Source organism: Hemitrygon akajei, chromosome 8 (genome assembly GCF_048418815.1).
Source record: "Hemitrygon akajei chromosome 8, sHemAka1.3, whole genome shotgun sequence".
Lineage (NCBI taxonomy): Eukaryota > Metazoa > Chordata > Chondrichthyes > Myliobatiformes > Dasyatidae > Hemitrygon > Hemitrygon akajei.
In genome coordinates, this window is record NC_133131.1 from 181602126 (window position 1) to 181617330 (window position 15205).

Sequence of the window (15205 nt, forward strand, 5' to 3'; positions counted from 1 at the left end):
CAGGGTTTCCTCCAGGTGCTCCGGTTTACTCTCACAATCCAAAGACGTACCGGTTAGTAGGTGAAGTGGGGTCACATGGTGCTCTAAGTGGGGTCTGACCAGGGTCCGATATAGCTGCAACATTACCTCTCGGCTCCTAAACTCAATCCCACGATTGATGAAGGCTAAGGCACTGTTTGCCTGCTTAACCACAGAGTCAACCTACGCAGCAGCCTTGAGTGTCCTATGGACTCAGACCACAAGATCCCTCTGATCCTCCACACTGCCGAGAGTCTTACCATTAATACTATATTCTACCATCATACTTGACCTACCAAAATGAACCACCTCACACTTATCTGGGTTGAACTCCATCTGCGTGTGGGGCAAGTGCTTTTTGCACAGACAATAGCAGGTGCCTGGAATGGGCTGCGAGGGTAGGGGTCAGAGGTTATGGTGGAAGGAGTTACAACAAAGGCATCAGAGAAGCTCTTTAGAAAGGCACAGGGACATGCAGGAATTGGAGGGATACAGATTGTGTGCTGACACAGGGGATTGGTCAAATTGGAATCATTGTCAACACATTTATAATTCTTGAAAGTAGCATCACAGGTAGATAGAATTGGCACTCTCTGATGGTGGTGTCTGAAAAGAGGATGCTGTCCAAGTTGCATGCCATCTTGGACAATGACTCCCATCCACTCCATAATGTACTGGTTAGGCACAGGAGTACGTTCAGCCAGAGACTCATTCCACCAAGATGTAACACTGAGCGTCATAGGAAGTCATTCCTGCCTGTGGCCATCAAACTTTACAACTCCTCCCTCAGAGTGTCAGACACCCTGAGCCAATAGGCTGGTCCTGGACTTATTTCCACTTGGCATGATTAACTTATTATCATTTAATTATTTTTGGTTTTATTTTTCTATATTTCTACACTATTCTTGGTTGGTGCAACTGTAACAAAACCCAATTTCCTTCGGGATCAATAAAGTATGTCTGTCTGTCTGCATATTGGATTTCATAAATTAAGGCATTGGGTTCATCAGACCACAAGACCAGAGACACTGGAGTAGAATTCGGTTATTTGGCCCATCGAGTCTGCTCAGCCATTTCATCCTGGCTGATCCAATTTTCCTCTCAGCCCCAACTTCCTGTCTTCTCCCTGTATCTCTTCATAGCCTGACCAATCAATCATCTGTCAACCTTTCTCTTAACTATATATAATGACTTGGCCTCCACAGCTGCCCGTGGCAAATAATTCTACAGATTCGCGACTCTCTGGCCAAAGAAATTCTTCGTCATCTTCATTCTAAATGGACACCCTCTATTCTGAGGCTGTGTCCTCTGGTTGTAGACTCCCCCACCTTAGAGAACATCCTCTCCATCGAGGCCTTTCACCACCATGAAGTCACCCCTCATTCTCCTGGATTCCAGTGAATCCAGTCCCAGAGCCACCAAACACTCTGCACGTGACAAACCAGTCACCCCTCATTCCTCGGGATTCCAGTGAATCCAGTCCCAGAGCCACCAAACACTCTGCACGTGACAAACCAGTCACCCCTCATTCCTCGGGATTCCAGAGAATCCAGTCCCAGAGCCACCAAACACTCTGCACGTGACAAACCAGTCACCCCTCATTCCTCGGGATTCCAGTGAATCCAGTCCCAGAGCCACCAAACACTCTGCACGTGACAAACCAGTCACCCCTCATTCCTCGGGATTCCAGTGAATCCAGTCCCAGAGCCACCAAACACTCTGCACGTGACAAACCAGTCACCCCTCATTCCTCGGGATTCCAGTGAATCCAGTCCCAGAGCCACCAAACACTCTGCACGTGACAAACCAGTCACCCCTCATTCCTCTGGATTCCAGTGAATCCAGTCCCAGAGCCACCAAACACTCTGCACGTGACAAACCAGTCACCCCTCATTCCTCTGGATTCCAGTGAACCCAGTCCCAGAGCCACCAAACACTCTGCACGTGACAAACCAGTCACCCCTCATTCCTCTGGATTCCAGTGAACCCAGTCCCAGAGCCACCAAACACTCTGCACGTGACAAACCAGTCACCCCTCATTCCTCGGGATTCCAGTGAATCCAGTCCCAGAGCCACCAAACACTCTGCACGTGACAAACCAGTCACCCCTCATTCCTCTGGATTCCAGTGAATCCAGTCCCAGAGCCACCAAACACTCTGCACGTGACAAACCAGTCACCCCTCATTCCTCGGGATTCCAGTGAATCCAGTCCCAGAGCCACCAAACACTCTGCACGTGACAAACCAGTCACCCCTCATTCCTCGGGATTCCAGTGAATCCAGTCCCAGAGCCACCAAACACTCTGCACGTGACAAACCAGTCACCCCTCATTCCTCGGGATTCCAGTGAATCCAGTCCCAGAGCCACCAAACACTCTGCACGTGACAAACCAGTCACCCCTCATTCCTCGGGATTCCAGTGAATCCAGTCCCAGAGCCACCAAACACTCTGCACGTGACAAACCAGTCACCCCTCATTCCCCTGGATTCCAGCGAACGCAGTCCCAGAGCCACCAAACACTCTGCACGTGACAAACCAGTCACCCCTCATTCCTCGGGATTCCAGTGAATCCAGTCCCAGAGCCACCAAACACTCTGCACGTGACAAACCAGTCACCCCTCATTCCTCGGGATTCCAGTGAATCCAGTCCCAGAGCCACCAAACACTCTGCACGTGACAAACCAGTCACCCCTCATTCCTCTGGATTCCAGTGAATCCAGTCCCAGAGCCACCAAACACTCTGCACGTGACAAACCAGTCACCCCTCATTCCTCTGGATTCCAGCGAACGCAGTCCCAGAGCCACCAAACACTCTGCACGTGACAAACCAGTCACCCCTCATTCTCCTGGATTCCAGTGAATCCAGTCCCAGAGCCACCAAACACTCTGCACGTGACAAACCAGTCACCCCTCATTCCTCGGGATTCCAGTGGACCCAGTCCCAGAGCCACCAAACACTCTGCACGTGACAAACCAGTCACCCCTCATTCCTCTGGATTCCAGTGAACCCAGTCCCAGAGCCACCAAACACTCTGCACGTGACAAACCAGTCACCCCTCATTCCTCTGGATTCCAGTGAATCCAGTCCCAGAGCCACCAAACACTCTGCATGTGACAAACCAGTCACCCCTCATTCCTCTGGATTCCAGTGAATCCAGTCCCAGAGCCACCAAACACTCTGCACGTGACAAAGCCATTCAATCCTGGAATCATTTTCATGAACCTCCTTTGAACCCTCTCTGGTTTCCACACGTCTTTTCTGAGATAAGAGGCCCAAAACTGCTCACAATACTCCAAGTGAAGCCTCACCAGTGCTTCATAAAGTCTCAACATTACATCCTGGCTTTTATAGAAAATATAGAAAAACATAGAAAACCTACAGCACAATACAGGCCATTCGGCCCACAATGCTGTGCCGAACATGTCCGTACCTTAAAAATTACCTCGGTTTACCCACAGCCCTGTATTTTTCTAAGCTCCATGTACCTATCCAGGAGTCTCTAAAAAGACCCTATCGTATCCGCCTCCACCACCGTCGCCGGCAGCACTTACCACTCTCTGTGTAATAAACTTACTTTTATATTCTAGTCCTCTTGAAATGAATGATAACATTGCATTTGTCTTTCTCACCACAGACTAAACCTTGATGGAATCCTGCACAAGGACTCCGAAGTTCCTTTGCACCTTGGTTTTTTATATTTTCTCTCCATTTAGAAAATAGCCAACCCTTTTTTCCCAAAGAGCATGACCATAGGACACTCAAAGCTGCTGCACAAGTTGACAATGTTGTTAAGAAGGCGTATGGTGTGATGGCCTTCGTCAACTATGGGACTGGGTTCAAGAGCCGTGAGGTAATGCTACAGCTATATAAGACTTGGGCAGACCCCACTTGGAGTACTGTGCTCAGTTCTGGTCACCTCACTACAGGAAGTATGTGGAAACCATAGAAAGGGTGCAGAGGATGTTGCCTGTATTGGAGGGTGTGTCTTATGGGAATAGGTTGAGTGAACTTGGCCTTTTCTTCTTGATGTGACAGAGGATGAGAGGTGACCTGACAGAGGTGTATAAGGTGGTTCGAAGCATTGATCGTGTGGATAGTCAGAGGCATAGTTTTAATGTGCTTGGAAGTAGGTACAAGGCAAATGTCAGAGGTAAGCTTTTCACACAGAGAATGGTGGGTGCGTGGAACGCACTGCCAGTGACAGTGGTAGAGTGGACACAATAGCGTCTTTTAAGAGACTCTTAGATAGGTACATGGAGCTTAGAAAAATAGAGGGCTATGCTTTCGGGAAATTCTAGGCAGTTTCTAAAGTAGGTTACATGGTTGGCATAACATTGTGGGCCGCAGAGCCTGTAATGTGCTGGAGATTTCTATGATATTATGATTCAAAGCTCTTTTGCTGTGGCAACCACTGCTGCCTTTGATACTCAGGCAGTGGACCCTGTGGAAGCCCCCTCCTCTCCAGACTTCTGATGTCCAGATCGGCTGCTGGTCAAAGATTCAGGAGTACTAACCTTCAAAACTTGTGGCTCTGTACTTCCCTCTGCAACTGGATCTTTCTTAGTCATCGTTAGACCGTGGTCAGCGAAGGTTGGTAACGTTTTCTCACTGACAATCAACACTAGCACATTTCAAGGATGCCTAGCTCAGGGCTCTGCTCTCTCTACACCCGTGACTGTGTGGCTTGGCACAGCTCCAATGCCATCTATATTCACTGATGACAGCAGAATTTCAGATGGTGCTGAGATGGATCAGCTGGTTCAGTGGTGTCACAACAACAACCTTGCACTCAATGTCAATTAACTGATTGTATATTTCAGGCAGGGGAAGTCAGGAGAACATCTGCACTGAGGGATCAGCAGTGGAAAGGGTGAGCATTTTCAAGTTACTGGGTGTCAACATCTCTGAAGACCTGTCCTGGGAAGAACCCAGCGGGCCGAGCAGATCTATGGAACAGAGTACAGTTGCCTGCATCAGGACTGGAGAGGGTTGTAATCTCAGGCAGCTCCATCATGGGCACCTTGAAAAGGTGATGCTTCAAGAATGTGGTATCCATTATGAAATGACCCCACTATCCAGGACATTCCCTCCTCTCATCGGGGAAGATGTTCAGGACCTGAAGACACACACTCAATGTTTCAGAAGCAGCTTCTTCCCCTTCACCAAGACATTTCCAGACAGACAATGAACACATGCTGTTCTCAAACTATCTACTTGTTTGTTTCACTAACAAGAGAACATCTGAGCAACACACACAAAATGGTGAAGGAGCTCAGCAGGCCAGGCAGCGTCGATGCAGAGGAGTACAGTCGACGTTTGGTGCTGAGATCTTCAGCAGGACTTGTTTGCTGCATATTTATTTATTTCTACATTTCTTATTGTAACATAGTGCTTTTGACGTATTGCTCTGTACTGCAGCTGCAAAAGAACAACTTTCACAACGTGTCCGTGATAATAAACCTGATTCTGATTTTGAGTTAAGATGCAATGGTGAAGCTTTGTAAGACAATGCTGAGGTCGAATTTGGAGTATTGTGCATAGTCTGGTCATCTACCTACAGGAAAGATATTAATAAACTTGAAAAAGTGCAGAGAAAATTTACGTGAATGTTTCCAGTAGTTGAGGACTTGAGTTAAAGGTTGAATAGGTTAAAACTTTACTCCCTGGAGTGCAGGAAAGTGAGGGAAGATTTGATAGAGGTAATCAAAATTATGAGGGGTATAGATGGGGTAAATGCAAGCAGGCTTTTTCCACTTCAGTTAGGTGACTCTAGAAAGAGAAGTAATGGGTTAAGGGTCAAAGGTGAAATGTTTACAGAGAACCTGATGGGGATCTCCTTCACTCAGAAGGTGGTGAGAGTGTGGAGCAAGCTGCCGGGATTTCAACACTGACGAGAAGTTTGGATAGGTACATTCATGAATGAGAGGGGCATGGACGATCATGGTCTGGGTGCAGGCGAGTGGGACTTGGCAGACCAGGCCAGTATGGACTAGATGGACTGAAGGGACTGTTTTTGCATTGTAAAAGTAGCTTTTCTACTTTCCATGTGAAAACTAGTTTCAATCAAAGTCAACAGGCCTTGTTGGACACGATAGTTAATTTATTAGCATTCCCATGGTTTCGGAGCTTCGGAAGATGGGGTGAACTGGGTGGATCGGTACTGTGGCTGGTTCCTGGAGTCCAGGGTGAGGGAACCTTAAGGTGTACTTGGACCAGAGAGAACCAGACAGTGTAACCACTGTCTGTGGTCCATCTAGCAGCATCTGCCCCCTCAGGGAGGGTGATCCTGTGACAGGGGTAGCCACTGCACCGATACACAGCGTTGAGGTTGTTTGTAAAATTTCTACCCCATTTGTGCAAAAAATCTACTCCAGCCCCTCAGTGCAATTCAATGTGCCCCCTGTAAAAAGCAACTCTTGCCCCCCCATCTCAGCCATGATCCCCGATCTCCATGGTGATGTGCACTTCCGTCCCGTCTGAGTCTGAGGCTGGGTTGGTTTGTTATACTCGGTGTCGGTGCTGGGTCCAGAGCCTTGCAGCCAGTGAGAGAGCCGCCATGTCTATGCGTATTGTTGGCAGAACTTCTGGTAGAAGCACTTAAGTTTGCTGAGGAGGGCCTTCAGTTTGTCCGTCTGGGGCAGGATGGTCATCCTGTAGGCAGGGAGGTGAAGGGTGGGAGGTCAGAGGACATTGTCCCTATATACCATTCCATTCAAACCCTCACCCCTCTTCCCAAACTGCCCCACTCAGCCCTGTCCCTAATTTCAGGGATGAGCCCCCCCCCCCCCCCCGCCACCCAGTTTCAAATGTTGCTCCCCAAACTGTAACCCTCACCAAAACTGTGGCACAGCGGAATTAAGGGAGCATCACACTGTGGGAGGGGTAATGCTCAGGGAGGGCCACGCTGTGGGATGGACTGTGGTGTGAGAGTTCTGGGGAAAAACCCTGAGGAATGGTGTTGAGGACGGAGGAAGGTGCAGGAGGAGGTGCCTCATCGTTGGCTGAGCACTGCGGCAGATTTCCTCTTGTGGGGAGTCTGCTTCACCAGGTTTTGTTGAGCCTGTGCTTGGGCAGTGCGAGCAACAGTGCCTGGCGGTTTGCCAAGGTTGGCGTCTGCAACTTTTACTGGGAGCTGGGAGGAATTTCTCCGGCTAAAAACCCCCTCCTACCTGGAGTAGTTGGCCCGGGAGAACTGGAGAAGAGTCGCTCGAATGGAGGAGCGGAGGCGTGGCTCGGCTGCACACTCGGTGGAGTTACATTGTACAGACTACCCAAGTGACTGTTAATTCAGTCACTGTTTTGCTCCAGAAGGGGGGGGGAGGGGCTGATGTCAGGGTAACTGTATTTTTGTTTACGTAGACCTTCTTCAGAAGCGGTTGTCAGATGCACGAGCTGCTCGTCCTCTCGGCTGATGCCAATGATCACTGACTGCTGACCTACAGAGGATCGAGGCTCTCACTGGATCTTCTCAGCCACATCCTCTGCCAGGGTCAAACGGAGGAAGTGCTCTGGTCTTTAACTGCATCAGTGGCAGATGGACTCCCCGCCAGAGGAGACAAGACCATTTGCGTGGAGCACCACACACCTCCTCGTTCTGGGGGTCTACATAACCTCCACTGTGGAGACCTAGCTGGCAAACTGGTGGCATTTGGAGATGAAAGCCTCTGCCCAGCTGGGACACTGGTCAGGTCGACTGTGCAATCTCGTACGGGGGCAGGACGCTGACCATTAACCAGCTGTTAGCCTCTATGCTTTGAACTGGCTGGTCACTTTAGTCCCGTCTGCTGTCTGAATACCTGAACGGGCAGCTCGACGTATTCTGGCTGCACTTCAGCTGCCACGCTCCTGTTTCACAGGCAGCAAGTAAGGGGGGGGGCGTGAGTGTTGCTCAGAGGATGCTCTGCTAGACTTGCTGGTGGGCCTGGCCAAACCAGATCCAGGCAGTGGGCAGTGGGCTGTTGAGGGCTCTGCCTGAGCCGTTATCTGCCCCTTCTTCAGGGGGTACTTTCATGACAAGGTGACTTAGAGAGGCAACACGTGACCATTATGGGCACAGTGGGGGATTCCTGGGAATGGGAGCCCCGCTCCAGGGAATTGAATGCGTTCTATACATGACAATAACTGTATTTTAATTTGAATTCACTAATGCACCGTAACCCCAACATTTGTATGTTTCTTGGATTTGAATAAAGTTTGGTTTTGTATGTATTTTTTAAAGAAAAGGGAGGTACTGAGGGAATGTCTGACTGATGCTGTCCTTCCTGTGACCCTCCTACCTGAAGTGGTACGTCCCCTCCGCCTGTCCAAACCCACAGCCCGGAACAACGCAGATCCCCGTCTCCTCCAGCAACTGCATGCAGAAGAACATGTCGGGCATGTGTCCAGCGGCCTGTGGAGAGGGGCAGTGGTCAGTCAGCTCTGGGGCATGCCGTCCGAGACGGACACGCTGCTCAGTCACCAGAGTCACTGGGCAGAGGGGGATATGGACTGAGTGATGGGGAAAGGGGGACAGAGGGGGATACGGACTGACTGATGGGGAAAGGGGGACAGAGGGGGATACGGACTGAGTGATGGGGAAAGGGGGACAGAGGGGGATACGGACTGAGTGATGGGGAAAGGGGGACAGAGGGGGATACGGACTGACTGATGGGGAAAGGGGGACAGAGGGGGATACGGACTGAGTGACGGGGAAAGGGGGACAGAGGGGGATACGGACTGAGTGATGGGGAAAGGGGGACAGAGGGGGATATGGACTGAGTGATGGGGAAAGGGGGACAGAGGGGGATACGGACTGAGTGATGGGGAAAGGGGGACAGAGGGGGATACGGACTGAGTGATGGGGAAAGGGGGACAGAGGGGGATACGGACTGACTGATGGGGAAAGGGGGACAGAGGGGGATACGGACTGAGTGATGGGGAAAGGGGGACAGAGGTGGATACGGACTGAGTGACGGGGAAAGGGGGACAGAGGGGGATACGGACTGAGTGATGGGGAAAGGGGGACAGAGGGGGATACGGACTGAGTGATGGGGAAAGGGGGACAGAGGGGGATACGGACTGAGTGATGGGGAAAGGGGGACAGAGGAGCATACGGATTGAGTGACAGGGAAAGGGGGACAGAGGGGGATACGGACTGAGTGACGGGGAAAGGGGGACAGAGGAGCATACGGATTGAGTGACGGGGAAAGAGGGACAGAGGGGGATACGGACTGAGTGACGGGGAAAGGGGGACAGAGGGGGATACGGACTGAGTGATGGGAAAGGGGGACAGAGGGGGATACGGACTGAGTGATGGGGAAAGGGGGACAGAGGGGGATACGGACTGAGTGACGGGGAAAGGGGGACAGAGTGGGATACGGACTGAGTGATGGGGAAAGGGGGACAGAGGGGGATACAGACTGAGTGACGGGGAAAGGGGGACAGAGGGGGATACGGACTGAGTATTGGGAAAGGGGGACTGAGGGGGATACGGACTGAGTGATGGGGAAAGGGGGACAGAGGGGGATACGGACTGAGTGATGGGGAAAGGGGGACCAGGATACGGACTGAGTGACGGGGAAAGGGGGACAGGGTGGATACGGACTGAGTGATGGGGAAAGGGGGACCGGGGTGGATACGGACTGAGTGATGGGGAAAGGGGGACAGAGGGGGATACGGACTGAGTGACGGGGAAAGGGGGACAGAGGGGGATACGGACTGAGTGATGGGGAAAGGGGGACAGAGGTGGATATGGACTGAGTGATGGGGAAAGGGGGACAGAGGGGGATATGGACTGAGTGATGGGGAAAGGGGGACCAGGATACGGACTGAGTGACGGGGAAAGGGGGACAGAGTGGGATACGGACTGAGTGATGGGGAAAGGGGAACCAGGATACGGACTGAGTGATGGGGAAAGGGGGACCGGGATACGGACTGAGTGATGGGGAAAGGGGGACAGAGGGGGATATGGACTGAGTGATGGGGAAAGGGGGACCGGGATATGGACTGAGTGATGGGGAAAGGGGGACAGAGGGGGATATGGACTGAGTGATGGGGAAAGGGGGACAGAGGGGGATACGGACTGAGTGATGGGGAAAGGGGGACCAGGATACGGACTGAGTGATGGGAAAGGGGGACAGAGGGGGATACGGACTGAGTGATGGGGGAAAGGGGGACAGAGGGGGATACGGACTGAGTGATGGGGAAAGGGGGACAGAGGGGGATATGGACTGAGTGATGGGGAAAGGGGGGACCGGGATATGGACTGAGTGATGGGGAAAGGGGGACAGGGTGGATACGGACTGAGTGACGGGGAAAGGGGGACAGAGGGGGATACGGACTGAGTGATGGGGAAAGGGGGACAGAGGGGGATACGGATTGAGTATTGGGAAAGGGGGACTGAGGGGGATACGGACAGAGTGATGGGGAAAGGGGGACAGAGGGGGATACGGACTGAGTGATGGGGAAAGGGGGACAGAGGGGGGATACGGACTGAGTGATGGGGAAAGGGGGACCGGGATATGGACTGAGTGATGGGGAAAGGGGGACAGAGGGGGATACGGACGGAGTGACGGGGAAAGGGGGACAGAGGGGGATATGGACTGAGTGATGGGGAAAGGGGGACAGAGGGGGATACGGACTGAGTGATGGGGAAAGGGGGACCAGGATACGGACTGAGTGATGGGGAAAGGGGGACAGGGTGGATACGGACTGAGTGATGGGCAAAGGGGGACCGGGATATGGACTGAGTGATGGGGAAAGGGGGACAGAGGGGGATACGGACTGAGTGACGGGGAAAGGGGGACAGAGGGGGATATGGACTGAGTGATGGGGAAAGGGGGACAGAGGGGGATACGGACTGAGTGATGGGGAAAGGGGGACCAGGATACGGACTGAGTGACGGGGAAAGGGGGACAGGGTGGATACGGACTGAGTGATGGGGAAAGGGGGACCGGGTGGATACGGACTGAGTGATGGGGAAAGGGGGACAGAGTGGGATACGGACTGAGTGATGGGGAAAGGGGGACAGAGGGGGGATACGGACTGAGTGACGGGGAAAGGGGGACAGAGGGGGATACGGACTGAGTGATGGGGAAAGGGGGACAGAGGTGGATATGGACTGAGTGATGGGGAAAGGGGGACAGAGGGGGATACGGACTGAGTGATGGGGAAAGGGGGACCAGGATACGGACTGAGTGACGGGGAAAGGGGGACAGAGTGGGATACGGACTGAGTGATGGGGAAAGGGGGACCAGGATACGGACTGAGTGACGGGGAAAGGGGGACAGAGTGGGATACGGACTGAGTGATGGGGAAAGGGGGACAGAGGGGGATACGGACTGAGTGATGGGGAAAGGGGAACCAGGATACGGACTGAGTGATGGGGAAAGGGGGACCGGGATACGGACTGAGTGATGGGGAAAGGGGGACAGAGGGGGATATGGACTGAGTGATGGGGAAAGGGGGACCGGGATATGGACTGAGTGATGGGGAAAGGGGGACAGGGTGGATACGGACTGAGTGACGGGGAAAGGGGGACAGAGGGGGATATGGACTGAGTGATGGGGAAAGGGGGACAGAGGGGGATACGGACTGAGTGATGGGGAAAGGGGGACCAGGATACGGACTGAGTGATGGGAAAGGGGGACAGAGGGGGATACGGACTGAGTGATGGGGAAAGGGGGACAGAGGGGGATACGGACTGAGTGATGGGGAAAGGGGGACAGAGGGGGATATGGACTGAGTGATGGGGAAAGGGGGACCGGGATATGGACTGAGTGATGGGGAAAGGGGGACAGAGGGGGATATGGACTGAGTGATGGGGAAAGGGGGATAGAGGGGGATATGGACTGAGTGATGGGGAAAGGGGGACAGAGGGGGATACGGACTGAGTGATGGGGGAAAGGGGGACAGAGGGGGATACGGACTGAGTGACGGGGAAAGGGGGACAGAGGGGGATATGGACTGAGTGATGGGGAAAGGGGGATAGAGGGGGATACGGACTGAGTGATGGGGAAAGGGGGACAGAGGGGGATACGGATTGAGTGACGGGGAAAGGGGGACAGAGGGGGATACGGACTGTGATGGGAAAGGGGGACAGAGGGGGATACGGACTGAGTGATGGGGAAAGGGGGACAGAGGGGGATACGGACTGAGTGACGGGGAAAGGGGGACAGAGGGGGGATACGGACTGAGTGATGGGAAAGGGGGACAGAGGGGGATACGGACTGAGTGATGGGGAAAGGGGGACAGAGGGGGATACGGACTGAGTGATGGGGAAAGGGGGACCAGGATACGGACTGAGTGACGGGGAAAGGGGGACAGGGTGGATACGGACTGAGTGATGGGGAAAGGGGGACCGGGTGGATACGGACTGAGTGATGGGGAAAGGGGGACAGAGGGGGATACGGACTGAGTGACGGGGATAGGGGGACAGAGGGGGATACGGACTGAGTGATGGGGAAAGGGGGACAGAGGTGGATATGGACTGAGTGATGGGGAAAGGGGGACAGAGGGGGATATGGACTGAGTGATGGGGAAAGGGGGACCAGGATACGGACTGAGTGACGGGGAAAGGGGGACAGAGTGGGATACGGACTGAGTGATGGGGAAAGGGGGACCAGGATACGGACTGAGTGATGGGGAAAGGGGGACAGAGGTGGATATGGACTGAGTGATGGGGAAAGGGGGACAGAGGGGGATATGGACTGAGTGATGGGGAAAGGTGGACCAGGATACGGACTGAGTGACGGGGAAAGGGGGACAGAGTGGGATACGGACTGAGTGATGGGGGAAAGGGGAACCAGGATACGGACTGAGTGATGGGGAAAGGGGGACAGAGGGGGATACGGACTGTGATGGGAAAGGGGGACAGAGGGGGATACGGACTGAGTGATGGGGAAAGGGGGACAGAGGGGGATACGGACTGAGTGATGGGGAAAGGGGGACAGAGGGGGATATGGACTGAGTGATGGGGAAAGGGGGACCGGGATATGGACTGAGTGATGGGGAAAGGGGGACAGGGTGGATACGGACTGAGTGACGGGGAAAGGGGGACAGAGGGGGATATGGACTGAGTGATGGGGAAAGGGGGACAGAGGGGGATACGGACTGAGTGATGGGGAAAGGGGGACCAGGATACGGACTGAGTGATGGGAAAGGGGGACAGAGGGGGATACGGACTGAGTGATGGGGAAAGGGGGACAGAGGGGGATACGGACTGAGTGATGGGGAAAGGGGGACAGAGGGGGATATGGACTGAGTGATGGGGAAAGGGGGACCGGGATATGGACTGAGTGATGGGGAAAGGGGGACAGGGTGGATACGGACTGAGTGACGGGGAAAGGGGAACAGAGGGGGATATGGACTGAGTGATGGGGAAAGGGGGATAGAGGGGGATACGGACTGAGTGATGGGGAAAGGGGGACAGAGGGGGATACGGACTGTGATGGGAAAGGGGGACAGAGGGGGATACGGACTGAGTGATGGGGAAAGGGGGACAGAGGGGGATACGGACTGAGTGACGGGGAAAGGGGGACAGAGGGGGATACGGACTGAGTGATGGGGAAAGGGGGACAGAGGGGGATACGGATTGAGTGACGGGGAAAGGGGGACAGAGGGGGATACGGACTGTGATGGGAAAGGGGGACAGAGGGGGATACGGACTGAGTGATGGGGAAAGGGGGACAGAGGGGGATACGGACTGAGTGACGGGGAAAGGGGGACAGAGGGGGATACGGACTGAGTGATGGGAAAGGGGGACAGAGGGGGATACGGACTGAGTGATGGGGAAAGGGGACAGTGGGGGATACGGACTGAGTGATGGGGAAAGGGGGACCAGGATACGGACTGAGTGACGGGGAAAGGGGGACAGGGTGGATACGGACTGAGTGATGGGGAAAGGGGGGACCGGGTGGATACGGGACTGAGTGATGGGGAAAGGGGGACAGAGGGGGATACGGACTGAGTGACGGGGAAAGGGGGACAGAGGGGGATACGGACTGAGTGATGGGGAAAGGGGGATAGAGGGGGATACGGACTGAGTGATGGGGAAAGGGGGACAGGGTGGATACGGACTGAGTGACGGGGAAAGGGGGACAGAGGGGGATACGGACTGAGTGATGGGGAAAGGGGGACAGGGTGGATACGGACTGAGTGACGGGGAAAGGGGGACAGAGGGGGATACGGACTGAGTGATGGGGAAAGGGGGACAGAGGTGGATATGGACTGAGTGATGGGGAAAGGGGGACAGAGGGGATACGGACTGAGTGACGGGGAAAGGGGGACAGAGTGGGATACGGACTGAGTGATGGGGAAAGGGGGACCAGGATACGGACTGAGTGATGGGGGAAAGGGGGACCGGGATATGGACTGAGTGATGGGGAAAGGGGGGACAGGGTGGATACGGACTGAGTGACGGGGAAAGGGGGACAGAGGGGGATATGGACTGAGTGATGGGGAAAGGGGGACAGAGGGGGATACGGACTGAGTGATGGGGAAAGGGGGACCAGGATACGGACTGAGTGATGGGAAAGGGGGGACAGAGGGGGATACGGACTGAGTGATGGGGAAAGGGGGACAGAGGGGGATACGGACTGAGTGATGGGGAAAGGGGGACCAGGATACGGACTGAGTGATGGGGAAAGGGGGACCGGGATATGACTGAGTGATGGAAAGGGGGACAGAGGGGGATACGGACTGAGTGATGGGGAAAGGGGGACAGAGGGGGATACGGACTGAGTGATGGGGAAAGGGGGACAGAGGGGGATACGGACTGAGTGATGGGGAGAAGGGGGACAGAGGGGGATACGGACTGTGATGGGAAAGGGGGACAGAGGGGGATACGGACTGAGTGACGGGGAAAGGGGGATAGAGGGGGATACGGACTGAGTGATGGGGAAAGGGGGACAGGGTGGATACGGACTGAGTGATGGGGAAAGGGGGACAGAGGGGGATACGGACTGTGATGGGAAAGGGGGACAGAGGGGGATACGGACTGAGTGATGGGGAAAGGGGGACAGAGGGGGATACGGACTGAGTGACGGGGAAAGGGGGACAGAGGGGGATATGGACTGAGTGATGGGGAAAGGGGGACAGAGGGGGATACGGACTGAGTGATGGGGAAAGGGGGACAGAGTGGGATATGGACTGAGTGATGGGGAAAGGGGGACAGAGGGGGATATGGACTGAGTGATGGGGAAAGGGGG

The 15205-nt window shown here is 54.2% G+C and overlaps 1 protein-coding gene across 2 annotated transcripts in view; it reads right to left on the minus strand.

Moving 5' to 3' along the window:
- Positions 1–6099: 6099 nt before the first annotated feature.
- LOC140732499 (alanine aminotransferase 2-like) overlaps positions 6100–15205 on the minus strand; it is a 74969-nt gene continuing 65863 nt past the window's right edge. For both annotated transcript variants that reach the window (XM_073055271.1, XM_073055270.1), the window contains 2 exons: positions 8297–8409; positions 6100–6671 (listed from right to left, as the gene is read on the minus strand). In XM_073055271.1, the coding sequence (XP_072911372.1) occupies positions 6581–6671; positions 8297–8409 (204 nt within the window). In that variant the 3' untranslated portion in view covers positions 6100–6580. The remainder of the gene's footprint in view (positions 6672–8296; positions 8410–15205) is intronic.